This window comes from Penicillium maclennaniae (genome assembly GCF_028827695.1).
Source record: "Penicillium maclennaniae strain IBT 15551 chromosome Unknown utg000003l:1.0-5670915.0:1.0-5674809.0, whole genome shotgun sequence".
In the NCBI taxonomy this organism is placed as follows: Eukaryota; Fungi; Ascomycota; class Eurotiomycetes; order Eurotiales; family Aspergillaceae; genus Penicillium; species Penicillium maclennaniae.
The window spans coordinates 3475320-3500933 of NW_026623215.1; the positions used below are offsets into that span (position 1 = coordinate 3475320).

At 50.5% G+C, this 25614-nt stretch overlaps 12 protein-coding genes across 12 annotated transcripts; 6 read left to right on the forward strand and 6 right to left on the reverse strand.

The window, feature by feature from the left end:
* Window positions 1–873: 873 nt before the first annotated feature.
* N7477_003431 (1,4-alpha-glucan branching enzyme GLC3) lies at window positions 874–3296 on the reverse strand (the record flags this gene model as incomplete). The annotated part of the gene is made up of 8 exons (XM_056965094.1): window positions 874–943; window positions 991–1530; window positions 1582–1917; window positions 1970–2661; window positions 2716–2828; window positions 2882–2981; window positions 3072–3196; window positions 3248–3296. The coding sequence occupies 8 exons, from the start codon at window positions 3294–3296 to the stop codon at window positions 874–876; spliced, it is 2025 nt and encodes a 674-aa protein (XP_056825047.1).
* Window positions 3297–3918: 622 nt separating this feature from the next.
* Window positions 3919–6398, reverse strand: N7477_003432 (alpha-1,2-mannosidase family protein; the record flags this gene model as incomplete). The annotated part of the gene is made up of 5 exons (XM_056965095.1): window positions 3919–4378; window positions 4429–5195; window positions 5243–5676; window positions 5725–6266; window positions 6316–6398. 5 exons carry the CDS (start codon window positions 6396–6398, stop codon window positions 3919–3921), a joined length of 2286 nt encoding a protein of 761 aa, XP_056825048.1.
* A 1072-nt stretch (window positions 6399–7470) lies between these two features.
* Window positions 7471–8232, forward strand: N7477_003433 (uncharacterized protein; the record flags this gene model as incomplete). Its single annotated transcript, XM_056965096.1, has 1 exon — window positions 7471–8232. The coding sequence occupies one exon, from the start codon at window positions 7471–7473 to the stop codon at window positions 8230–8232; it is 762 nt and encodes a 253-aa protein (XP_056825049.1).
* Window positions 8233–8256: 24 nt separating this feature from the next.
* Window positions 8257–8981, reverse strand: N7477_003434 (uncharacterized protein; the record flags this gene model as incomplete). The annotated part of the gene is made up of 3 exons (XM_056965097.1): window positions 8257–8580; window positions 8639–8874; window positions 8936–8981. The coding sequence occupies 3 exons, from the start codon at window positions 8979–8981 to the stop codon at window positions 8257–8259; spliced, it is 606 nt and encodes a 201-aa protein (XP_056825050.1).
* Window positions 8982–9547: 566 nt separating this feature from the next.
* Window positions 9548–10638, reverse strand: N7477_003435 (aldo/keto reductase family protein; the record flags this gene model as incomplete). The annotated part of the gene is made up of 4 exons (XM_056965098.1): window positions 9548–10039; window positions 10097–10331; window positions 10391–10440; window positions 10570–10638. 4 exons carry the CDS (start codon window positions 10636–10638, stop codon window positions 9548–9550), a joined length of 846 nt encoding a protein of 281 aa, XP_056825051.1.
* A 1771-nt stretch (window positions 10639–12409) lies between these two features.
* N7477_003436 (LITAF-like zinc ribbon domain-containing protein) lies at window positions 12410–13238 on the forward strand (the record flags this gene model as incomplete). Its single annotated transcript, XM_056965099.1, has 3 exons — window positions 12410–12464; window positions 12522–12981; window positions 13073–13238. 3 exons carry the CDS (start codon window positions 12410–12412, stop codon window positions 13236–13238), a joined length of 681 nt encoding a protein of 226 aa, XP_056825052.1.
* A 411-nt stretch (window positions 13239–13649) lies between these two features.
* On the forward strand, window positions 13650–14330 carry N7477_003437 (uncharacterized protein; the record flags this gene model as incomplete). The annotated part of the gene is made up of 1 exon (XM_056965100.1): window positions 13650–14330. The coding sequence occupies one exon, from the start codon at window positions 13650–13652 to the stop codon at window positions 14328–14330; it is 681 nt and encodes a 226-aa protein (XP_056825053.1).
* Window positions 14331–14737: 407 nt separating this feature from the next.
* Window positions 14738–15571, forward strand: N7477_003438 (uncharacterized protein; the record flags this gene model as incomplete). The annotated part of the gene is made up of 1 exon (XM_056965101.1): window positions 14738–15571. The coding sequence occupies one exon, from the start codon at window positions 14738–14740 to the stop codon at window positions 15569–15571; it is 834 nt and encodes a 277-aa protein (XP_056825054.1).
* Window positions 15572–16403: 832 nt separating this feature from the next.
* On the forward strand, window positions 16404–17814 carry N7477_003439 (NAD(P)-dependent oxidoreductase; the record flags this gene model as incomplete). The annotated part of the gene is made up of 3 exons (XM_056965102.1): window positions 16404–16659; window positions 16716–17209; window positions 17263–17814. The coding sequence occupies 3 exons, from the start codon at window positions 16404–16406 to the stop codon at window positions 17812–17814; spliced, it is 1302 nt and encodes a 433-aa protein (XP_056825055.1).
* A 437-nt stretch (window positions 17815–18251) lies between these two features.
* On the forward strand, window positions 18252–19110 carry N7477_003440 (class II fructose-bisphosphate aldolase; the record flags this gene model as incomplete). Its single annotated transcript, XM_056965103.1, has 3 exons — window positions 18252–18325; window positions 18391–18673; window positions 18712–19110. 3 exons carry the CDS (start codon window positions 18252–18254, stop codon window positions 19108–19110), a joined length of 756 nt encoding a protein of 251 aa, XP_056825056.1.
* Window positions 19111–19333: 223 nt separating this feature from the next.
* Window positions 19334–20389, reverse strand: N7477_003441 (uncharacterized protein; the record flags this gene model as incomplete). The annotated part of the gene is made up of 1 exon (XM_056965104.1): window positions 19334–20389. The coding sequence occupies one exon, from the start codon at window positions 20387–20389 to the stop codon at window positions 19334–19336; it is 1056 nt and encodes a 351-aa protein (XP_056825057.1).
* Window positions 20390–22899: 2510 nt separating this feature from the next.
* On the reverse strand, window positions 22900–24725 carry N7477_003442 (cytochrome P450; the record flags this gene model as incomplete). The annotated part of the gene is made up of 5 exons (XM_056965105.1): window positions 22900–23074; window positions 23142–23308; window positions 23388–23498; window positions 23567–24432; window positions 24512–24725. 5 exons carry the CDS (start codon window positions 24723–24725, stop codon window positions 22900–22902), a joined length of 1533 nt encoding a protein of 510 aa, XP_056825058.1.
* Window positions 24726–25614: the final 889 nt, after the last annotated feature.

Here is a 25614-nt window from a genome sequence, read left to right on the forward strand (position 1 = left end):
CCTCTGTCCAACCATTTCACGCCCACAATTCTTTGTCTTTGCCCCTTCATCTTTGTCGTTACTGTTCTCTGTGGTCTGGATCAAATATCCTTTGTTCGGACATGCGTCGTGCGCCGCCTCCGACGTCATTTTCCCTTTTCGATTGCGTGTACAGTACTCGATCCCGAAAGAGAAAAGAAAAGAAAAGGATTTGATTGTCACTTTCTGTTCTTTAACGTCTCGTGTTGGGGATCTGCACTTGACATGGTCGATCTAGGCTTCTATCTGGAAACGGAGAGGCTTATGGACTGACTGGACCCCCCGGATCGGGAAGACTTGAGTTGGTGAGTGAGGAAAAGGAACCATGGGAGATTTGGTGGATGTGAGAGGGACGAACATGTCTAACTGAGCGAGTTGATGAGATTTCTTGGTCTTTTTAAGCCCGGCTGGACACCCCTGGCTGGCGCGTGTTTCATTATTGTGTATTTAGAGTTGAAAACCCATGGCCCCTTCAGGCAACCCTAAATATCCTGGTCAATCGGATTTCCTTTGTGTCAATTCATCCGTCGTGTGTCTTTCCTTTATAGATGCTAGATCGCGACTTTGGTACTTTCTAGAGTGGTAGTTTCACTTCTTATGCCCTCGTATTTTACAGTGTTGCCGGCCACCTCCCCCGCGGGAGCTGCCAAGTAACCTGCTGCGAGACACCTCCATCAGGATAAGCTCATCACCGGATTTTTGAGCTTTACAGGATGCAGAGAGTACATCATCATATCGCTTACGTCGGCGTGTACCACTATAAGTACTGGCTAAACACAATCTGGTTCCAACTATGCAGTCTACCTTCACAAATAATGTTGAACCATAAGGGCCCGACAAAAGTCCAATCAACCCTTACAGAGTCTCCTCCAGCGCAAGAACCAACGCAGTCCTCGTCGGCAGATAAACCTGCACGAAGTTCCCCCTTCCGTTCCATGGCATGTCAGTCGTAAAGAACCTCGTGTCCTTAACATTGCGTCCCAGCCCCCAAAGGCCGGATCATCCGAGTCGAGGACAATCCGATAGGTCCCTGGGACATCAACACCCACCCGGTAATCCGTGAAGCTATTAGTAGGATGGAAATTGAAGATCCACAACAAGCCCGCCCGTTCAAAGACAACGACCTTATCGCCCTCATGCTTCAGGCTAATGTACGCCTGGGGCGCATGCAGCCAGCCGTACTTCTGTTCGGTGAGTTGCATTGCGCGATCAAAGTCGTTCAGGAAGTGGTAGCGGAGCAGCTTGTCTTCGGTGAGGTTTAGCTGGCGCCGGGCGTACCAGAAGGAGTTGCCGTTTCCTTCACGGGGGAAATCGAGCCATTCGGGGTGTCCGAATTCGTTGCCTTCGAAGTTGAGGTAGCCCTCGCCTCCGAGGCCATGGGTGATCAGGCGGATCATTTTGTGCATGGCCATGCCGCGCTCGATCACTGGGGTGAACTCTGTGAGGACGGACATGTGAGTGTACATTTCCTTGTCGCAGAGCCACATCATTAGGGTCTTGTCGCCGACCAGTCTGTTACTATGGGTTAGATGTGTTGTATGAATTGGGCAGCGGTGGACTTACGCTTGGTCGTGGCTCTCGGCGTAAGCAATGGTCTTCTCGCCGTGGCGGCGGTTGGTCAGGGTGTGGGTTAGGTTGCCCATGTCCCAATCGCCGTCGGACTTTTCTTTCAGAAGCTTGATGTACATGTCTGGGATGGCCATAGCGAGACGGTAGTCGAATCCGAGGCCGCCGAGAGCGTGGGGGATGCACAGTGCTGGCATTCCAGATACATCCTCTGCTACTGTGATGCAGTCTGGGTAGAGCTTGTGCAGCATCTCATTGGCGAGGGTCAGGTATGTGACGCCCTCTTCGTCGACACCGGGTCCAAAGTACTCGTGGTATCCACCAGAGAAGCCGCTAGACGGAATGGTTAACAGAGAACAAGAAAGACGGGAGAAGATCAACGTACGTTCCAATGCCGTGGTGCAGGTAAAGCATGCTAGTGACACCATCAAAGCGGAAGCCATCAAACTTGTACTCCTCCATCCAGAATCGAAGGTTACTCAGCAAGAAACGCAGCACTTCATGGTTACCGTAGTTGAACAAACGACTGTCCCACAATTCATGACGACCCTTCGGGCCTCCATGGAAGTAGAGATGGTCAGAGCCATCAAACTCGTTAATACCATCAAGCACGTTCTTCGACGCGTGGCTGTGCACCACGTCCAGCAGAACCACCAAGCCCAGGCCGTGGGCGGTATCAATGAGCTCCTTCAGGTCCTCGGGGGATCCGTAGCGACTGCTAGCAGCGAAGAAGTTGTTCACTTGATAGCCGAAGCTGGCATAGTAAGCATGCTCCATGATGGCCATGAGTTGGATGGCATTGTAGCCCAGATACTTGATACGAGGCAGCATGTTCTTGGTAAACTCCTTGTAGGTTGCGACTCTGGTCTCAGGAGACGAGATACCGACGTGCGCCTCGTAAATTCGCAGACTCTCGGGCTTCTTGGGTCGCGGGTGCTGGAACTGGTATCGCTCGTTGGCGGGCGGGTTCCAAAAGACTGCGTCGTAGACGGGGGAGACGTTGAGATCCTGAACGACTCGTTTGATCCATGCTGGGATTCGGTAGATGCGCTCAGAGCTAGGGAGCACCATGGTAATCTGTTGACTAGATTAATAACGGCTCGTCACAGTTGCTCGCGGGTCGTCACTTGCCTTGATCTTGCTCTCATGAGGAATCGCCGGAGCTCCGTTTTGCGCCGGAACCGTCACTTCCCATACACCAAAGGCATTCTTCTTCATCTGATTGGCATTGACATCCCAGTTGTCTGCTCGTCTTAGTATGGTGATTTTGTGTTTGCTGAGGTGAGGTGGAACGTACTAAAGTCACCGACCAGCGATGCTTCCACAGCATTGGGTGCCCACTCGCGGTAGGAGATATCCCCATTTGACTGGACAATGAGACCGAAAGATTCATAGCCCTGCAAGAGCGTTCAACTGTTAACTATCAAGTCTACCTGCCCACCTTGGTGGGTACTCTGAAAGTCTCAGAGCTTGAGCCATCTTCTCACCTTACTGAACTTATCCAGTCCCCCCTCTGACTCGTCGATAGCATTGGCCCATTTCTTGACCAAGCTGTAGCGCTGCTTCAGCACGTCTGTAAAAGGTTCCAGCCACGGATCGAGCTTGAGGACGCCTGGATTGCAATGAGTAGAGTTCATTCACAGGGCGGATGGTCTGAACATACCTGTGCCATCAGCCGGGCTCGAATCGATTGCTTCTTGTATGGAAGACATTTTGCAGATAGATGAAGAAAAGCAAAATGAAAAGCTCAAGGGAAAGGGGAGGGGAAGACCAGCTATTCCGTAGTGATTGGCAAGCTGCGATGGCGAGGTGGAGATGCGGGGAGCTCGGGCCTCCGCGTTCTGGGCTTTCCTTGTTTTTTTTTTTCTGCTCGGACAGCTTTGCGCTCAACTTTGGCAGTCTCGAATGGCTTATAGATTTATGATACTCAGAGAGGTTTGATCTGATTGAGGTGATATCCTGACATCCCACAGGCTGTACATCGCCATTTCTCGCGACAGGGCCTATGTACCTGAATCTATCGCTGGTGCCGGAACCGTCTATCCCCCGCCGTTCCTGGCCTGTGCAACCTCGCAGCTAACGGGCCCGCCTCGACCTTTACTATGCGACTGGTATCTCGGTGAAGACTCAGATCATGGTAATGCCTGGGCTACTCCTCTCAGTTCAAGTAATGACTTCACTGACCCGATCAATATACTCAAACGCGACCAGCGAGGTTGAGAAATGCGATGATATCATCGATCCCACCCCCCTCCTTTTGGGGCTGTTGAACACCCAACAGACATCAGGCACAACAACATGGCCAAAAACTAGGAAGAAATGAAAAGATACACTCTACTCCGATGCAGGACTCGGTGGTAGCTCGCCGCTGGTCCAGTTGACTGCGGTCGGCCCAAGCTCAAACTCAAGCGTTCCTCCCTTGGCAAAGACATTATCCCAGGTCAACCAGTTCCGCTTCCATACCTGGCCGTTGACCTTAAGGCTTTGAACGTAGATGTTGCTGTCGCCATTACCATCGCCCCCTGTGGCCGTGATTTGCAGCTTCTTGCCATCACCAAGGTTAATGGTCATCGACCCGAACCAAGGTGAATGGATCAGGAAGGTTGTCTGGCCCGTGATCGGGTACAGACCGATCATGTTCCAAAGCAGCCAGGTCTGCATAGCTCCGGCATCGCTGTTACCCGGTAGACCAGCCACTCCAGTCGAATAGTCGCTCTTGGCCACCTTGCGGGACCGCTCTACCGACAGATCCTGTCGGTCAATGAAGTGGTACAGATAGGGGAGATTAAACATTCTGTCATGCATGTTAGCCATATCCACTGAATATAGAAAGGAGAGGCGCACGGCTCGTTGGTGGGATCAAAGATAGTCCCACTCGATCCACTAGCGCCCTCTGTAAACATGGTATTTAGCCGATGCAAGACTGTGTCATTCCCTCCCATCATCTTGATCATCTCCTTCATGTCGTGCACATCTGCAAACGAATATGCCCAGGCACTAGCCTCGTAGTAGGGGTCTGTCCAGTAGCCACCGGCATTCAAGGTATCCACATCGATGAAACCGCTGCGGTTACGAGGTACCACAAACCCAGAAAATCCAAGCGAAGTCTGGTCCGAGTTCCAATGATTGCGCCAGTTGCGCGACCGGTTGAGGTATTTGCGTGCATCGTCGTCTTTCCCCAGCCCTGAGGCAACTTGGTACAACCCAAAGTCATTGTAGGCATACTCAACGGCCCGACTGACGGCACGGTTGTATGTCGGCGTAATATAGCCTAAGCTGAGCCAGTCTGGGAGGGCTCCTCGGCCTTGATGGGTGGAAGAGTCGGGGGACATTGGGTCCACGGGGTAGTTGGCGGGGGTCACTTCGGCGTCTTTGACCATAGCTTTATATCCGTCTTCCCAGTTGACTGCACCCCGGACGCCTTTGACGTATGCATCTGCGAGGACGTTGTCGGCATTGGAGCCACCTTGGGTGCGGCCGTTATAATTAGATGACCGTGCATCAGGTAGGTAGCCGTCAAATCGCCAGATGTCAATTAGTGACCGGATCTGCTCTTCATAGGCAGTGGGCTGTAGAACCTGCATCAGAGATGTGGAGCAGCGGAATAAGTCCTGCATGCAATTAGAATATGATGAATGATGTGGCTGGCGAGACTGACCCAGAACGTGAATATGTCCTGATAGTAAGGTTCAGATGATTTCCAACCGGGGTTTTCGCCGGTCTGGTTGGTCGGAATCAGATGCATAAAGTATAGCGAAGTGTACAGTAGACTGAGGCTAGTGTCGTTGGCATTAGTCGTGGTGATCTTAGACAAGACCTTGCTATTCCAGTCTAGGACAGCATCGTCCACCACAGAATCAAAGTTCGTGCCCTCGGGAATCTCGCGGTTCACATTGTCGCAGGCCTGCTTTGTGGAAATCCAAGAGATTCCCACGCGGGAGACGACTTCATTGTCACTGAACGAGAACAGCCCACCCACTCGAGTGGAGCTAGAGGAAGATGTCACAAAGCCATGTGGCTGTTCAACACTCTTGTCCGCGCCCGTCGCTGTGTATGTCTTGTTGCTTGTTGCCGACGAGTCGAAGTACCCACCTAGCCAAGTCTTAGATACTGCATAGTTTCGCTGCAATCAAAACTCACAGAAATAGATTGTCCAATTTGGAGCTTCATTCCATCCGTTATCATAGACTCCAGAGCCTTCGTAGTGACCATCTGCAAAGATAGACAGATTGCCGCCCATATAGTTTTGACCAAGACCCTGTCCACGGAAAGAAGGCAAGACATGTGAGACGTCCACCAACACATTACCTTGAGAACCCGATGGGAACGTATATCGATACATACCCGCTCGCGCTGAAGCACTGAGCTCGACATCAACACCGTCCCCAGTCTGGGCTTTGTAGTACCCAACAGAACCCTGATCTGATTCTTTTCGAGATACGGTGATATTGGACAACGGGTCACTGATGTTGCCGACCAACGGCAGCTGTGAGACAGTGCCATACTTGGGAGCTCCACCGGTGCCTTGCTCATGCATCATACTGAAGCCAGAGAAATTTCCATTCGCAAGATAGCCCGAATAGGAATCTGTGCCGGACTGCAGCAGATCAGGGCCTAGCTTGACCATGCCAAAAGGTCTTGCAGCCCCGGGGAAATCATTGCCTCCGTTTTGGGTTCCCATACTTCATTTTATCAGTAGCATATTCCGACATGACACATAAGAGAACTGACAAGACATTGACATGCTTGGTCAAGTCTTCTGCTGCGGAAGAAGACAGCAGGGACAGACTCGTTAATGTTCGTGAGTACTTCATTGTGAGCGTTGCTCCACGGGCGTTACGAGAATAATTCAAATCTCGAGACGTGGGCACTATCGCGAATAAAAAGGCCCCTCAGTCTACGACTAGTTATCAGGTTGCATGAATTAGCTTCCTTTGGATCCAGTTACTAGAATGAAGCAAGATCGACAGCACAGTCAGTTCTCCAATATATGACAAAGACTGTACGAAATAATGTACACGCATCATGCTGCACTGCCCTAGCACTCAATCTAGTCCAGAGGGGGGTCAAAGGCACCAGATAAATGATGAAGGCTCCGGAGCGTGTGTAGCCCACAAGTCATTCCATGTGTATGGAGCACATGGAATGACACTTGATACCCAAAGCCAAGAGTGGCATGTACTCAACACGCTAATATGCGCACTAAAACAAAGCACGCTCCTTCAATCCCCATAGTTCAACCCGGCATGTGTCGCTCACTGGACCTGAGAGGAATGTCGTCCTGAAGAGGGGATGTTGATGGAATGTTTATGTGGCCAAATCAGGAGCGCCCCCTGGATTCACATGGGATGAGCAGCTACCGCTCCACGTGGGATGCTGGTTGGCTGAGGCTTCCGATGGTGTCACGTCTGAACTACAGTATCAGGGGAAAGATGGATTTTAAAATGTCAACGATATTCGATAGTTTAGACATCAAGAATAGATCAGTGGTGAGCAGAAAGTAAAAATGATGAGCGTAAACAGGTGAGATTCGGACCACGAGGAACGGCGAGTGGACCTTCATACCAGGTTTCGTCCCTAATGCCCTTCGCCGGTGCTGATATACTACATCGAATATACCTCGTGAAATAGAGCTTTAACCAGATGTTGAGCAAGATATTGAGCGGAATGTTTTTTTGCCTTGGGGATTTGCATTAGAAGAAGGATTGCATACTTCGTGGAAGCCTGACTCTAGTGCTGCCCTGGTGGTCAGGCACCAACCTTCTAAATCGGGAATAGCGGATAGATCGCGGATGCTCACTTTACCGAGATTCTCAAGACGAACAAAACATTGAGACCCAACCATGTCATCTATAGCCTTGAAGGTTAATCAAGCTCTTTAGCAGAATGGTGCGGCATCGCCCAAAGTCTCATATCACCTGGTGGATGCGAGTGCGTCGATTCTTCTACGATCTTGAGTCACCCCTTCGACTACGAACCAGCCTTGTCCGTCTTGGCCATCGACACAAGTACCCCGTCCTCGCCCTGCTTCGCCTCTTCTGGCCATTTCCAACATGGCACTTCCGCGTTCCCGACCAGGTGCCTCTGAAGACCATGGTGAACAACATCCCGCTCCTAGATTCCCGCGCAGCCACAACAGACCTGGCCAACATGAGTTCCGTCCCTATATGGCGCGCTCGAGACACCCCACTTCGAGCTTTATATCGGATATACGAAGCAATGGTGGCACGTGAGCCCTATGCGATCGGCCCACAGGTGGAATACTTCTTCTACCAGAATGAGAGGTCGTGGAAAGTCAGCCAGATCCCAGACCCGTGCGATTGCGACCCGGTGCGGTACGCCATTCTAGCCTGTGTCGCCGAGGAACTGGCGAGGGCTTTCAACTGGCGCATGAGTGTGGGGATGCGAAGAGACAAGCGGAAGCATATATATCGCAAGACCTTTGAGGATCTGCTTCCACCATTCGTGGCAGAAACCGCACCCCGTTGGACCCGCGCCGTGCCCGCATTCGACCCCGAGTGTATTACAGATCTGCCGGGAGAATTGGTAGATGCACAAGGAAGACTTGTACTCGAAGAAGGTGGGGAAAACCCTTCATTTGCAGAGAGGAATATCGTGACCAACACGGGTCACTTTTACACGGTGTGAAAAAGGATGCAAGGGCCAGATACTTCACGCGCAGATCTCGTCAAACGCCTCTTCTTCATGCTCCTGCCGATATGCAGAAGCGATCTCGTTCATCGTCGTACTGTCCGGCGGCATCTCGAATGAGCAGATATTCAGTGTCCGGATACGCTCCCTGCTCAACGGGCCGGCATTCTGCACCCGAAGATGCTTCAGAATCGCGACTACGTCCACAATGTCCGATCCTCGCTTGACGTGTTTCCTGCTATTGTGGATGCGCCGAAGCTTCCGTTCCAGTGCATATTCCAGTGGAACGGCAAGTACCCGTAGATTGGCCCCTTCCCAGAGAACAATATTCTGCTCCTCTGCCATCTCGAATAAGTCTTGCCTGAGACTGTTCGGGAATGAAGAATGCCATGTCATCATTGACCCAGTCCTCGGTAAATCCTAGTTGGTTTGCCGTGCGTATCATCGCATTCTGCAACGGCCGCTTGACATCGTTATCGCTCGCCCACTGTGGCTCGAGAAGATAATCCAAATCACCCGTGCTTTCGCGGTTGTGAAAGAAATTGGTCGCGAGGAACCCTCCTGTGGAGATGAGTGTGATGGGTGCGAAAGCAATCAGCCAGTCATCCTTGCCCATCTCCCCATCCAAAACCTCGAGTCCTGTTGGAAACGTCGCCTATTAGCGCGTCATCTACCTGACATGCAGGAGGCTAAGTCGTACCTCTCTGGAAATCATCAGCACAAAAGCGCCTTTTCACCTTTTCCATGCCTCTGCGGCTCTGTAAGGGGGGGGGGCAGAGACTGAGATGAGTGAAGAGTGACGGCAGTCGGTTTGATGGTAAAAGCGCCGGAATCGAGAGAGAGAGAAATCAAAAGAGATCCTCCATCATCAGATGAGTTGGAAACCAAGAGCAAAGTCCTGTCAGCAGACGAGTCTCGGAGGTTCTAGGCGTCTTCAGCTCCACGAGGCTACCCCGCCCCAGTCCTGTCTCTTTCTGCAACCCGCTGGAATAAGCATTCCGTGGCGTCCATGGGACGTGGGATGTTTACTATGTTCGATAGGCGCGATTAGAAGGCATTTGGCCCTGTCCCCTGTCCCCTGTGCCCTGTGCCCTGTGCCCTGTGCCCTGTGCCATACACGTCATGTAACAGGGCCCATTTCCAGTCTTTGTACAAGCCACACGGTCATCAAATAGATTCACCGGTCAAGTCGAAGGCCGGCTACGAACTATTAAAAAGTAAACAAAAACAAGAAATTAAAAGAAAAAGGAAAAAAAACAAGAGAACCAAATTTGGACCCATTTCCTCCCGTCCGATGTTTGACCTAAAAACCTTAATCTTCAAGCCTAGACACAGTTGGATCCCACGCCACTGGACTATATTCATCCGTCTCCAGCCCCTTCACCTCGTCAGGAGTCAAGGCAAAATCAAACACTTCCGCATTAGCCGCAATCCGCGATGGAGTCACACTCTTCGGCAACGGAATGAAACCTTTATCCAGACTCCACCGAATCAACACCTGGGCCTCTGTCTTTCCATACTTCTTCACCAGCCGCTGAAGCGCAGGTTCATCCCACCGATTCCCGCGCACAATGGGACAGTAAGCTTGAACAGCGATCCCGCGCTGCGTGCACCAATCGACGATATCCTTACGCGCCAACCACGGATGAAGCTCAACCTGTTGAACACTCACCACACCCCCTTTACCCTTGCCGTGTTCCGCCTCGAGCTCAGCAATGTGTTGCTCAAGCTCATTGAGGTGATGGACGCCATAGTTGCTCACCCCGATGGACCGGACTTTGCCGGCTTCAACGGCTTCGACCAGCTTGGAAATAGGTTTAGCATCTAGAGTGATTTTCATTCACGGTTTCGCAAGGCTTACTGCTTTCCAGGCACCTTTGCGATTCTCGGAACCGCCCATAGGCTTGTGCAAGAGCATCAGGTCGATATACGCCAGCTTTGACAGCGCCAAGCTCTTATCGACCTGCGCTTTGGCGGCGTCATAGCTGATGTCAAAGACTTTGGAGGTGAAGAAGATCTGATCTCGGGGGGATTCCCGATGCACGGATGGCGTTTCCGCAGCCTTCTTCATTGCGGTATGCCGCGGCGGAATCAATCTGGGAATATGTCAACAAGGTCATTTCCCTTCTGCTAGTGCTGAAAGAGGAGAACATACGTGGCGGTAGCCAGCTTTGAAGGCATCGAGACAGCATCGCTCTGTTTCCTCTGGAGGGCTGCGTGAGAAAGTCAGCTCTGGCGCGGGGGGGAACTGCTATAGCGGGGTCATTACGTCTTGTAGACCTGGATGATTAATTAGTTCGGCGTCGACATCTCCATCAATTGCTGATCACATACTCCAAAGCCTAAGCGAGGAATCTCGTACCCGCTGGCCAGCTTGATTGTTGAAGTAATCGTGGTGGCCATTTTTCTAATGCTCATGATACGGTTTGATTGATCCTAAACACAAGTGGAGGCATAAGGTACCTTTATAAGCTCGGCTTACCACATCATCACGGCGATAACCGTGCTGAGTCCGTCTAACTCCTTCTGTATTTCTTAAATGCCTATCATTTGTCTTGAATTGTACTTGATCGCTGGACATGTGGGTACGGTCTTTTTGTCATCCCTGTGGCACCCTGACGTTTAGGCCTCGGGGAAGACTACTTCCGGTAAGCCCGAGCCCCATATTGCCGCCGAGTTCCTGGTTCATGATTGCGGATGATATAATCGAGCTATCTCTGCAATGATTTGACAAGGAATGGGACTATATGCTCAATGATGATTCTTGAGAGGTAGTCCGTCGATTTGGACAATTTTCAGTACTGCGATAGCATGTTACGGCCTGCGATCTTCCGCAAATTCGACCAATTCTGGCTTTTGCATTAAACTCTTCATTTCAGACTGAAATGCCGTAAGCCTCAAGCCCCGCTTCAGACCACTAGCTCAGAGACTTTGAGTCAGTGATGATGTTCGATGGCACGTGCTTGCTGCTGTTGTATTGCCTACAGGAAGAAGCTATTCCAGGAGGCAGATTCCAACAAGCCTGAAAGCTCAAAGAGTTGAAGCTCTTCATTCTGAAACTTGGTTCAAGCATGCGACTAAATACCATCTGTAAGATACGAAGCCCCTTCGAAACCTAGGTGATTTGCTTGAGCTTCCTGTCAATCATGGGTGACACCACAAGGCGGGGGAATGTCAAAATCGACTAAACCCGCCGCTGTCCAGCCACTACCGATACAATGTGATCTGCCATCAAGCTTCTCTATTCATGCGTTGGCACACTTCTCAAATTCTCAAATTCACTTTATGGGGGCCACATATGCCGTGGTGGCAACGAAGTTTAGCCCGGGGAAAAGCGCCTTCGTTTCATCCTTGCAATTTGACCCTGGCCTAGACCGGTTTCGTCTGAACTTTCGTACTGTAGGAACTCAGCCTTGCTTAAATTATCGCAGGCGCTTCTAGACACGGTCAGGATCAGCGCGATCGTTGAAACGACAGCTCTTGATTGGATTCAGAGTTGAACTAGGGACCTGTGGGTCCAAGCTGTAAAAGCTCAAGGGATTCACGATTTGGGGTTTCACCTCGCTGACATTGGCGATTTCTTGGGAGCATCTTGGCGAGACCAATGTGAGAATGAGCATGGTCAGCTTTTATTCGATAATGGCGAGCCTCGAATCAGATGTGACGGAGCAATTGACAGAAAGGAGAACTTGGGTGATACGGGCTTGGCACAACACGAGCCGCAGCAAGTGCATCGCCCCCTCTCAACACAGTTGCCTGACATGCTACCGCCACATGTCGGAGGAAATAAGCGACAACTCTGCAGAGCTGGGACGCTTCGCATGTGAAGATGTGCTTGAATATTGAGGTACGATGTACTCTTCACCTTGTTGAGGCGAGTTGAATCCGACGTATGGTCTAGGTAAGGTTAGTTGCTAAATACGAGATAGGCCAGTGCACTAGGCTTCCAAATGCTCTGTACAGCTTCGTTCGAAGGGGCAACAGCCTTGGCGATCTAATGGGAACGCGCTAGTTCCCAAACGTGAGGACTCGCCCCAAGATCGTTCATAAAGTGTAAAATTCGCCCCAATTTACGATCGCAGTGCAATCCCTCACCCCCCCCCTTTCGCTGTGAACCCCGGTGAATTGGACCCTACGTCCTTGTCTACACCCAGTTACCAAGAAAGCAGTCGTCATGGTCGAGTCAAACGAGCACAGCGAGAATCAGCAGCCAAACAGAGACAGTGAAGGTGAGTCCCCCGCATTTCTGTCATAGCTCCAAATCCCCAGGTCTGACTGGCAGCTAGGCCTCATTCCTGTCGAAACACCTTCACACTCAGGCACGGGGCCCGTGAGCCCGCTCGACTCTGGAAACATCCATACAGCTCCATCCGTCGGCGCGGGTACCCTCATATCAGACGCGTCGGAGAAGCCTCCATTGCACGGCGACTACGATGCGCCCACCCCCGTCTGCCCCGGAGAACCGGCCAAATCATACCAGGGACAGCCTCCCCCCGATCATACGAATGGCGCATTCACAGGCCAGTATCCGATGAACTCGGCATCTGATGTCAAGACATACCCCGGTCAACCAAGTCCGCATCCTCAGCAACCGGGCGTGTACTATACACCCTATGGGCACCCGAGCGGATATGCCACGGCCACACCCTTACACGCGCTTCTATCAGCACCCAGTCCAGTGGATTGCCCCTGTTGTGGCAAGCGGGAAATGACAAGAACTGAGGCGGTCAGTGGAGGGACGACACAGTGAGTTGAGCACTGATTTGAACGGTCGCATAGTCGCCTGAGTCGATTTGGCGATCAACGTGTGATCTACCATACTAATTCTGATTGGTAGTGCTTGGGCTGCCATCCTTTGCTGCTGTTGCTGTCTTGGATGCATTCCTTACTTGATGTCTTCGCTCAAGGATGTCGACCACTATTGTGGCGCGTGTGGTGCCAAAATTGCGATTTGGCACAACAGCGGGCGTATTGAGGTTCTGCAGAATGGACAAAGGCCCTGATTACATTTTGACATTGATATGAATTTTTTTTTTTTTTGATTCATTTAATTTTCTGGACATACTTTTGGCTATGGTGTTGAAAGTGATACCACTTTGTTTTCTATGATCACGAATGGGTTCTGTCATGCCTCATCACATGTATCCCAGCTCGCATACTACAAACCGATGGCTTACAAATCCAAACTTGATTACTTCAGAGATGATCATTTACGAGGAAGATGGACCGAAGATCACCTAATGAATCAGCTCGAAGCCGCAAATAAGATGCCAAGGTCAAGCCCTGAATTTGGGTTGGCTGCAGGTCCGATGATGCGGTCATTCACCCACGCGGTTCCATCCGAACACAACTTCATCGACTTGCTGAAGGGCAAAAAAAACGAGGAAGTAGCATAGAAATACCCTTTATCTACCATGTTCCGATTTATCCTTACGGCAACAGCCGTGATCACCGGCTCCTCGGTCGCCTATTTCTACATTTTCCACAAGAAGCTATCCGCGCGCATCCACCACAGATCACATTGCGGGAAGCTCGCGACCTCACCAAAACCATGTGAAATTGAGTCGATTCCAGAGGCAGTCTTTACCGATAAATATTTCGCTCACTACGATGGGACTTCAAAACGCGTCGCGCGCTGCCTCTTACCCGGTTGTATAACAACCGAGCAGCTCTTCACCAAGCTAGTTCGCCGTAATATGACGGCTTTTTCGCACTTTCCGCAGGCGCTGATGGTGCGAATAGGATGTACGACTGCAGAAGAGATTCAAAGCTTTAAGGCGTCGCACATCTCCTCTCTGGATTTCAATAAGGGGGATCTTGTCTGTGGGGCGTATCGAGTTGTCGCACGGAGCAAGAATAAGGTGGAGTTTGAGATGAGGATGAATGACATGGAGTTTGTGAATGGGCGACTGGCTTTGAGCTTCAAGGAGAAGGATGGGGATGTGGTGTTTTCTAGTGAAACCATCATGTGGCGCAGGGCGGATGACTTGAGGACGATGCCCCTGGAGAAAAGAGTAGTGCGCTTTATGCATGAGACGGCAGTGTGGTGGTTGGTAGATTCGGGGACAAAGTATCTGATGGATCTGGAGGTTTGAAGCGGAGACTGTCATCGTTCGTTTCTTGTTCAGGCGTTGTGTAGGTGTCATGCCAGTTCTTTGTTGGTAAAAGTAGGTTGGACTCATTTCTTTCTATAGTCTACTTCAACGATGTGTACTACTTGATCATATCACAATGAAAAAGTAAATGGAGGTCAGGTCGAGACATTCTGATGGTGCCAGCTCTTTTCTTCTTATCAGATTACTAGAGATGATGACCAGAATGTCAAAGATCGTCAATAATGATCCTTGTCACTGGCTTTGTCATATCCTTTGCTCTCAATGTAATCATACCTGGTAGATGGTGTTTGTGCCGCACTATTAGACCTGTCTATTTAAAACCGCGAAGAGTTTCCTGAACCGAAGAGACCATCAATCACCACTTACTACTCATATCCGTCTCCACGATGTGCAAGTACATCTATCACCACTTTCCGACTTGCGGACACATCTCCAACTGGACTATTATTAGCTGTCTGGATCTGACTCACCAAATCCGTACACTTGGTCAATGTCAGGGTCTGACTTGCGACCGGGTCGACGTCAAGCATGACTTCAACCAAAGGGCCAGCGAGAGTTCCTGTGCGCAATGTGACATTGAATGGTGTGATGCTGTCAGCTACGACAATATGGATGACTGGCTGTGCCAAAATGGCAGCACCATGGAGGGTATTAATGCAGACCAACCCCTGTTTGAGTATTCCGTTCGTATGAACCCTAATGCGAGCAGTGATCCAGCTGAGTCTTCCTCGTCCAATTATGATACAGACGAGCTGTCTGATATGTCTGCAAATTGCAGCTTCGCTGTGAGACCCAGTCGGTCTGACTCTCCAGGTAACTCCCTTGAAGACGATGAGGACTTTGTATCCTCCTCTCCGGTTTTCCGAGTTACAAGTTCAGCGTTCACTCTTTCTATAACCGACAAAAGCACACAATCGGATTCAGATAGCGGTGATATGGAGACTCCCGAATCTTCCGATTCACGCCGTCATAGGCATATTCGCATTCGCTACCGACGCCCGATCTCTCATCGGGTCCAGGACTTGGACTGCTCGGAGGATTGTGCATCGGTGAACACTGACAGTGATCAATCACCCATTGCTTTCGCACCTATGACATCGCCCAAAGATAGCACAGACAGCCTTTATGCGTCCAGTATGTTCAGCGAGACTGATTTCTCCGGTACCTCTAGCAACGCTGGTAGCTCCGGTCCCCGAACAGCCCTGCGGAGTATGTGTTAATGGGAATGCCATCTGACAATAGCGCCCGAATGCCTGATGCGCGTCATCCTGAGGGTATCGCAACTGTTCACCTATCTGATAGTAGGTATAGTAGTGAAAAGGACCAGCAACAGGGACGTCTATCTCCAACCAGGTCATTCTTAGCCAGTTCTTCGTCGGCTAGCTCGGACATGAGCGCTCCTCCTCAGCGTTTTCGGTCAGCAAGGGACCGAGCTAAGACTCCATATCCCTACACAGCTTCCAGGGTTTTGGGGTTTTAGGGTGTGACATCGCTTCATTGCCGTTGCCTCAGGATAAAGAGGCCCGGAAGCTCGGTTCTCGGCATCACCTCCGTGTTGACAATCTTTTGCTTTTTATTCTTATTTTTTACCTTAGTTGCTTGATATTTGATTTGGAAGTAGATGCTTACGTTGTGTTTGAGTTGAATTTCTTTTTCTTCCTTCGGTTATTTGTTTAGAACAGTCCCTGATGTACGAGAAACATGAAGGTTGATTACGTATAGTTCCGAGGTCCAGGGGTTTTCCCCCTTCCCTAACAAAGCCTGTAATCGGATAAAATCATCAGCTGTCGAATCCCTTCATGTGCCTTCATTAAGCCGAATCCCCAAATGAAGCCAAGAGCTCCATCGGCTCGGAACTGACATGATGCTCGACAGACTCGGACTAAGCCCGGACATCCCACTCGGGCGCTTCCCCAGATAACCCCTCGCGCCCCCACGTTCGCTGTGAATTCCGGTCTCCAATTTGTACATATTCCTGATTCTCTGCTGGTTTCACTAAGCTCGTCGCTCGTTGTTGATACCCTAGCTTCTGCACTCGATTATCAATTCATCATGTCTAAACCCGCCGTCGGCTTCGTCGGCCTTGGAGCTATGGGCTTCGGCATGGCCACTCATCTCGTGAAGGAGGGATACCCCGTTCATGGATACGATGTGTTTCCAGCTTCGGTCGATCGGTTCAAGGCTGCTGGTGGAATACCGGCTTCATCGCTGAAGGAATCTGCCGATGGCAAGCCGTACTACATTTGCATGGTGGCATCTGCGCCTCAGGCACAATCTGTTCTGTTCGGTGAGGACGGTATTGTTTCTGGTGAGCTTGGGACGACTGGTGTCATTTTGAGAAGTATTGAGCTAATCCGATCGTAGTCCTTCCCCCAAATGCGACCCTTCTCCTTTGCTCCACCGTGCCAGCTTCGTACGCCAAGTCTGTAGCCGCAGAATTACAATCTTGTGGTCGCGGTGATATCCAATTCATTGATGCGCCCGTCTCTGGTGGTGCCAAGCGCGCTGCCGATGGTACTTTGTCTATCATGGCGGGCGCATCTGATGCCGCGCTGGAGAGCGGCCGATTCCTTCTCGAGACCATGTCCGATTCGGACAAGCTTTATCTGGTGCCTGGCGGAATTGGCGCAGGGAGCAATATGAAGATGGTGCACCAGGTTCTGGCTGGGATTCATATCTTGGGTGCTAGCGAGGCGATGGGCTTCGCTGCGCAATTGGGTCTGGATGCGCACAAGACGGCCGATGCTATTAAATCGGGAGATGCGTGGTCGTGGATGCATGAAAACCGTCTTCAGCGTATGCTGGAGGAGGATTGGCATCCTGGTGCGAGTGCTTTGACTATCATCTTGAAGGACGTGGTGAGTATCATTGTGTCACTTTTGTTGAATACAATCGCTAATGAGATGAATAGGGTATCATCACTACGTCTGCTCGCCAGAATCAGTTCCCCACTCCGCTTTGCTCGACAGCTGAGCAGGTCTACCTGTCTGCTCTTCTTCAAGGCTACGGATCCGTCGATGACTCCTCCATGGTCCGCCAGTATTACCCCCAGCCCATCTTGAAGGTCTCGAGCACCAAGTCCATCGAAGAGACTGCCGAAGCACAACAGCTTGTCCTCGACTTGATGCAGCTAACGAACCTCGTCGCAGCAGCCGAAGCTATCGCGTTTGCTCGCCATCTCAAAGTCGACCTCAAGCAATTCTTCACACTTGTTAGCGATGCCGCTGGTTCAAGTCGCCAGTTCATGACCCTGGGATTGGAGATGATTGAGGGTCGTGTTGGTCAGAACTCGGAAACTATCAACGATGTAATCCTACGCTTGGAGAAGGCTGTGCAGAAGGCACGCGACTTGCACTGTCCCTTGCATCTGGGAAATGCGGCGATGAGTGTTTTGTTCATGGCGAAGAAGGCTGGATATGGTGCTGAGGGAAGCACTAGTGTGATTAAAGTGTTTGGAAACTAGTGTAAACATCCTATAGTCCCGAGTGTGTTCAATTTCAATATCCATCAATTCTACTTTTTCCGCACCCGTAAGTCATAGTCATCTCCAATAGTTCCAAGCGCTCACTCCGCGACGAAGACGTGAATCTTGCGCACGACTCCACAGACCAACATTTTGAATAGTCGAGTTATCCCATGAAAAGTCACGGTCGAGACATCTAGCCACCGTTCATTTACTTTCTTCTCGTTCTTACCGGGGAAATCAACTTAGACGTCATTGGACCCTCTCGGAGCACCTCCGAAGACTCGGACATGATGCGAACTGATCGCAACAGCCCCGGACAACACTGCGAGCGCCTATCTAATTGAATTAGGAATAATAAGAAGACCAAACCCCGCAATTTGAGCCCGATCACTCAATTCACTCACCCCCTTTTCACTCCAGTCCCCATAATCAACATGTCACTCACAGACAACCGCGCCCTGCGCATCCTCGACCATGCCGCCGACAACCACTACGGCGTACCCGCCATGTGCTGTTACAATGTGGAAGGAATTCTAGCCACTGTCCGCGCAGCCGAAGCCAAGCGCTCCCCAGCTATGATCCTCCTCTTCCCTGGGCCGTCCACTACGCCGACGGAATCCTAGTCCATGCCGCCGCGGAAGCCGCGCGCAACGCCTCGGTGCCCATCACCGTACACATGGATCACGCACAAACACCCGAGATAATCCGCCGGGCTGCGGACTTGGGTGGCTTCGACAGCATCATGATTGATATGTCGCACTACGAAAAGGCCGAGAACCTAGCCTTGACGCGCGAGTTGGTGGAGTACTGCCACGCACGGGGTATCGCCACGGAAGCGGAGCCCGGGCGCATCGAGGTGGGGAGGATGGCATTGCCGATACGGCTGATCTTGAGGGGCTGTTGACAACGCCTGAAGAAAGTCAAGAGTTTGTCGATACCGGGATTGACTGGTTAGCGCCTGCCTTTGGAAATGTGCATGGCGAATATGGTCCGCGCGGCATTCAGCTCGAGTACGAGCGGTTGCAGTCGATTAATGAGGCTGTTGGAGGGAAGGTGAGACTTGTGCTACATGGTGCGGATCCCTTTACGAAGGAGATTTTCCAAAAGTGCATTGATTGTGGCGTGTCGAAGATCAATATCAACAAGGTGTTGAATAATGAGTATATCAAGGTTCAGCAGGAGAAGGCGGGTAAGGTTCCACTTACTACTTTGTTGGAGGAAGCTACAAATGCTATGCAGAAGGCGGTGGAGGGGTGTATGGATCGGTTGAGCTCTACTGGAAGATACCCTTGAAGACTGATGTGAAGCATTTTGGTGATTTTTTTTTTCTCTTGAGACTAAACTAGATGCATCCGTTGATAGATACGGTCACATAACTACCTAACCTCCAACGCCGTTTGAATTAAAGGATTTCTTGGATATCAATAAGGCCCAAAGAAAAGCAAATGTGCCTAGCCCCTCGCTCGGTATACTCTGTACTATTCAAGTTTCAATCACGGATGGGCGACTTGGATACTCAGCCACCGATGAGAGGGCCAAGCATGGAACCAACCATGGGCACATGGTCGACAACCCCTCCAAGGCCAAGAAGTCCTGCCTTGGCTGAAGGAGTAGCGCTGGCAGAGACGCTACCGGAGCTTGAAGGAGAGGCATTGAGCTCGCTGGACGAGACAGGGTCCTCGTGAACGCTAGTAGAGTCCAGGGGCCGATGGGTAGGCGAGGGAGAAGCCTTGGAAATGAAGCTGCTCATGGTAGAAGTGGGAGTCGGGCCAGTGGGGGAGCTCGACGCAGCCATGGGGGTAGAAGCCAGTTCAGGGTCAGCCATGGCGCTGGGGGTAGCCATGGAGCTGGAAGTCGGCTTGGGGACAACCATGGAGCTAGAAGTAGCCGCAATAGCCTTGGGCTCAGCCTTAGAAGAGTGGACCGATGGAGAGGACATGGCAACTTGAGAAGGAAGCACAGGCTCAATAGTCACAGGAGCCTGAGTGAGCTCGGGAACGTCCTCGGTAGGATCAGCCTCAGGGCTGGTTTGGCCCATAGCCTCAGCGATAACGGAAGACACAATATCGGTCTTGGCGTGGGGAGAAGACTTGGACAGAGCGGCAACAGGAGCAGCCAGGATCGCAGGAATGGCTTCCTTGACCGGGTTCTCAACAGCATCTGCGAGAGGAACAGTCTCCTTGGTCTCAGGCTTGGTCTGGACCTTAGGGACATTAGCAGCAGGTGCAGGGATCTTGGCTGGCTCCGGCTTGGGCGCAGCTTGCTGAGCTTCCGGCTGCGGCTCCGGCTTGGCTGCCGGAGAAGGAACCTGCAGCATCTGAGGAGCAGCATGGCTAGTTGGCTGAGGTGTGTTGTACGAGCCTCCGCGAGCAGACTCAACAGCCTCCATAGCCTCCATATAGGAGGGAATAGAGTTACTCATGCCATCGTCATCACCGTCGGTGACACTAGAGCTGCCGGAAGTGATGAAGGGAAAGCTATTGGCGAAGGGATCACTGTTGGGCTTGGACATCGAAGGTGCAGCAACTGCGGCGAGGGCGAACACCGCCAAAGAGAGGTACGAGGTATGCATCGTGTATGAGCCTCTGTGTCGAAACGAAGGAATAGGGTCGGAGAGTTTTAGAGGGCATCGGGGCGAAGGGGTGCAGAGGCTTTTTAAGTATAGAGTGCTGGGTTGATTGATCTACAGTCTGTTGTGATATCAATACCGCGTCCTCCATGCCACAAGAGTGGAGAGAGATCAGCATTGGATTGAATGACAAGGTTGCATAGCACAGGGGATGTTCCCTTTGGCTTGGTATGAGAGATATGACTAGGCCTATATCAGAATTCCAGTACCAGATCCGCAAATCACGACTGGCTCCTGTGGAATGATTGCCGTTGAAGCTACCTGGAAAGCCTCACAGTGGTTGGGACAAGCGCTCTAAGAATTGATTATTGCTTTGTTGAAATAATACAGTGTGGTCTCTTCTCCTATCGCGATATAGACAGGTCAGCAAAGCTTGACTAGGCTTGGCTTTCCGTGGCTGGATGAGTTCTGACCACTGTTCTTAGGTTGTCCCTTATGGGAGAATCTCTTATTTAGAAAATTTAGGGCTTTTGCTTAAAACACCGGCTAGAAAACCGCTCGTCCCATTCACGCGCCTTGAGGGGACGACCCTTTCCAATCCCTTCAAGGATAGATTTCTGTAGTCTCTCCATGGAGTTGAATCCGTGCAGGGGCTGTGGGGAATGCAGTGGTACATCCCTCTGGCAACCTTGAATACCCCTTGCGGATGAAAAACTCGAGCTGTCGACCCGCCATTCATAACAATTTAAGCTTTGGCTACCAGCTTCCGAACATCGTTTGTCGGGCCCTAAACCATATGTTTGGATCGGCGAGCTAACCATTTCTTAACGTTCTTGTCCCCCACCAAGTACCAGATGTAACAACTCAATGGCGCTTGACTCGATTGAATCTACTGTATCTTCTAATGCATATCAGTTGCTATTTCAACTCTATGATAAACAACTGACTCCTCTATCTAGATGTTACCTGGGAGGGATTCAGGTGTCCAAAACCCTAATCCCAATACCATGTTGCTTCGCCAAATTCCCAAATTCCCAGAAAAGTTAGGATTTTTCACTTAGAAGCATATTAAGATCAAACAAGGTGTTAGAATTTTGCACTTTCGTTGACCTGACTCCAAAGGAAAATTCTGTATGTTTGACATCCCCAGAGCTCGTTTCCTGGAGCGCTGGACTTGTGCTGTTGGAATAGTAAAATAGGAAAATAGGTTCAGTTCTATCAAAATAGAGCATCCAGAGTCAAAAATAAGCTAGAATTATTGTTTTGGAACCTAAATATCAGTTTCAAGAAATGATGCTGGTACCTGGCAATTGTGATGGGAAAATAACTTGAGTCTGTGATGGGTCTCCCCCGCGATATATATCTGTTCAAACGGCCAGCTCGATGACCAATGAACCTCAAAGTATCTGTTGTGTATATACTAAGTCTTGACAGTGAAAGCAAGTACTCAGTGGTGATGTGTCTCCGCTAGTTGTGTGGAACTTATTGGCTCACTGTAGGTGCAACGTGCCATATATTTTGGTACTTCCGTCAGATTATCTTCGACGAAGAGCGCATAGGGCGTTATGGTCACGGGTGACCACGGGGAAACCCACCCTGTCAATCCACTGAAACAATTAACAGGTAAATGATAGCCTTTACTACAGAGACCTAGTAACATCGTGGTAATTCAAGCCTTGATATTAAATTCCTATCTATAACATATTACTTGCCCAATTAGGAATTCCACCCCGTCGTCTTCCAATCTGTTCCCCATTAATTACCAAGAAGTCTTGAAATAAACAGCCTAAGTTTATCACCTGCAGGGAAGCCTTCCAGTCGCCTTAATTATCACTAAGAGAATTAAAATAGTATTATTGTGATGTGACGCCCATCATTTCTATATTCTTGGTGAGCGTTGACGAAGATGAGCTTACCTATCTTTCACGTGTCAACAAAGTCGACCCACAACACAAGACCTTTAAACTTCGGGGCGAGCGACATAGTAACCCCACGTTCTATGTTGACGATTCTAGAATACATATGAGAGATCAGTACTCCCAAGCTTCGGTGAAGCGAGGTTGGAGGGATTCAACTCGATCTCCTACAAAGAGCCGATGATGACACAATGTCGCTCTTTAACGCCGTGGCGTCAAACCCTTACTGCTGGCGTCAGCTCAACGCTCAATTCCCAGAAATTCTCATAAATGAATCCCGATGGAGCATGACAAGCTAGTGACGCCTACTGTCAACAACAGGATAGTTTAATTGCAAACCTAGGTTGAAAAGGGGGGTAAGCCCGCATTCCCGCGGGCGGATGAAGGGCGGTTGAACTCAACTCTCCACGCCCGCTTCCCCAGCGTACCACACTCCAATATGCATCGAAATTATGAATGTTCAAATATTGGAAATTTCATTTGATCGCAAATAGCTACGTGCATACACACTCCACGCGTATCTAGATCCAGATACATAGCTACGAAAGAACAACCAGATTCTAGTCATAAAGCACGAGAGAGCAAGGGATGACCAGGTCATTTCTCGATAATAGCAGCAACCTTGGCCTTGACGCTAAAGCAGCCTTTCTTTGGGTATGCGATTCCGAGCTCGCGGTAGACGGCGATGTTGTCCATTGTGGTTTCATGGAGAACGAAGTCGAAGCGGCGGATGATATGGGCCAGGGACATGTAGATTTCTGCGTAAGCGAGGCTGTTCCTGATTAGCATTTCCCAAGTCTCTAGCCACTGGTGTTAATTAGAAGAAGATGGATATGTACTTCATCCCAAGACACAGTCTGCTGCCCTTGGTGAACGCGACGATGAATCGGCTGAGGTATTCGCCGTTCTCTGCAGCACGAATCCATCGCTCGGGGTCAAACTTCTCGGGCTCGGGAAAGAGGGTTGGGTCCATGTGTACGAAGTAGTTCGACTGACTGACTGGTGTCTGGAGAAGGTTGATATTAGCATTGCATGAGCATCGGACCGAGATATATAGTAGAAACAGGTAACTAATGTAAACCTACACCCGCGGGGATGACCCAATCTCTGTAGATCATCGGGTCGTTGGGTGAAACGCGACCTAGCCGTGCAATCATGCCGTGACTTAGACGGAGACCCTCGTTGATGACACCTGTCTGGAACATCCAGAGTTATTAGCAAGATAAGCGCTGCGTATTATTACGCTTGTCGGAATATAACTCACCAGATAAGGAAGCTTCTCGAGTTGAGTCCACGAAGCCTTGGAAGTAGGCGTCTCCAGTACAGTCCTCAGCTCATCGCGCAATTTCAGTGTCATATTTCTATTGTTAATCAGATGGAACATCGTGAGCACGATAGCGCGCGCCGTGGTCTCCGTGCCAGCACCTAACAGTAAGGCGGACTCATCCTCCAACCGGTCCAGAGTCTTCTCCTCAGGTGGCACATGCGGACTCACTAGAGCATCAAAAATTGATACCTGGTCTTTGCTATCCGCATGGTTCCCCCGCTTTTTCAAAGTCTCGCTAGCCTGTCGACGAAGCTTAGCTTTGAATTTGTACAGATCTGCCATTTGCGGCTGCAGCCAGCCCACCACTTTCGGTGGGACTGCGCGGAAGATGGTGATGAGAATGGAGAAGAAGCGGTTGATATGGAACATGGACATCAGACCGTTAACGGCGTCGACGAAGTCATTGCTACTCGAGCTATTTGCATCATCCAGGTATCCGTGGCTCCAGCCGAAGGAGTAGTAGGTGATTACGTCGGCGGTCAGAGCAGCGAAATCCAGCATTAGATGTAGGACTGTATCCTGGTGGTAGGCGTCCTCGAAGCGGGCGATCAATTTGTCGACCTTTTGATTGATCATGGGGGTGAGATCCATGACCGAGCGTTTGGAGAAGTAATTTGCGACGAAGCTGCGGCGCAAACGGTGGTGGTCATGGCCGATAGTTCCGACGAGAGAGTAGGGAGCGCCGAACGCAATAGCGTACTTTGGGTTTTTGGCACGTTTGCGAGATCCGGAAGCGTGGATTTCTTCGTAATAGTAAGGGTCTTTGATATGGAGTTCATGGGGATTAATTCGGACGATAGGGCCTAGTACAAATGAGTACCGATTTAGTACCGCAGTGGTGGAGATCGGGCTTCAGTGAGATTAAAAACTGGGTATATTTACCGTACTGCTGGTGCATACGCTCGATTTCCCAGATATACATTCCACTCTTGACAACGTCGTAGTAGAACTCATAGAGGGAAGTAGCAGCGGCAAGCTTGGGACCGGGAAACCCGGCTAATGGATGAGCGTACAGACGATAGATGACTATATGCACCCCGTAGAAGATGAAGAGGGTCAATGCCACTAGAGCAGCGCAAAGGAGAAGACAATCCATTTTAATGATAGAACACAGAACAGGAGTCATGGAAATCAAGTCAAGCTCATATCGCGACGGAAGAACAAGAAAGAAAGCAAAGCAAAGTCGGAGAACAAGAGGGGAAAGTAGTTATTTGAGAAACAGACGAGACCGGGGCTCTCACGACTCGCAACCAAGCCGCTGTGACTGGGCTGGATGGTATTCGTAGGTTACCGGAGCTGACCCCTATAGAACCAACAACTATAGCTGTTCCTCCAACTACATCCTGACACGCGAACTGACCTCGGACACACATCCCGAAGATATCTCCCAAAGACGCTCGCTTAAACCACAGGAATGAGTCCCCGGATGGGGCCCCGGGGGGTTTGGAGATGGTCACCCAAGGTCCGAGTACGTGATAACTAGGGACGATGCACAGCATGCATCTGATCGGACCCACCGCCGACACGTCGCCGTGACAGATTATCGTGCAATCAATCCATGGTTGGTGCTTCGTAGGCCACTTGGAAATGTTGTGCGTGTTGGCGAAGGAAAAAGCAAAAAAAAAAAGCGGACCTAGAGCACATGGCACTATCGTGAGATCGGGTTCTTAGCTGCATTAGTCGATTTCGGCGTCAAAACAGCACTATTAAGCCGATGATGTAAGCGCGACCGGGCCCTTTTGCTCATCGAGGAAATGCAACGTAACTGGGGGAAAACAAATAGCCGAGTCGCAATCCGCCTATTATCCAGGCCCGCGCACACGATTCCAACACTTGGATGTGTATAAAATTCATGTTCGGCTGATATGAGCAAAATATGACCATATAGTCCGGAGAAGGTAGGGTTTCCCACCGCAAGTCAAGGTGTGGAAAATCAAAGACTATTCTCCCTATGACAGGCATATAGCCGATTAGAGTTTCGAATA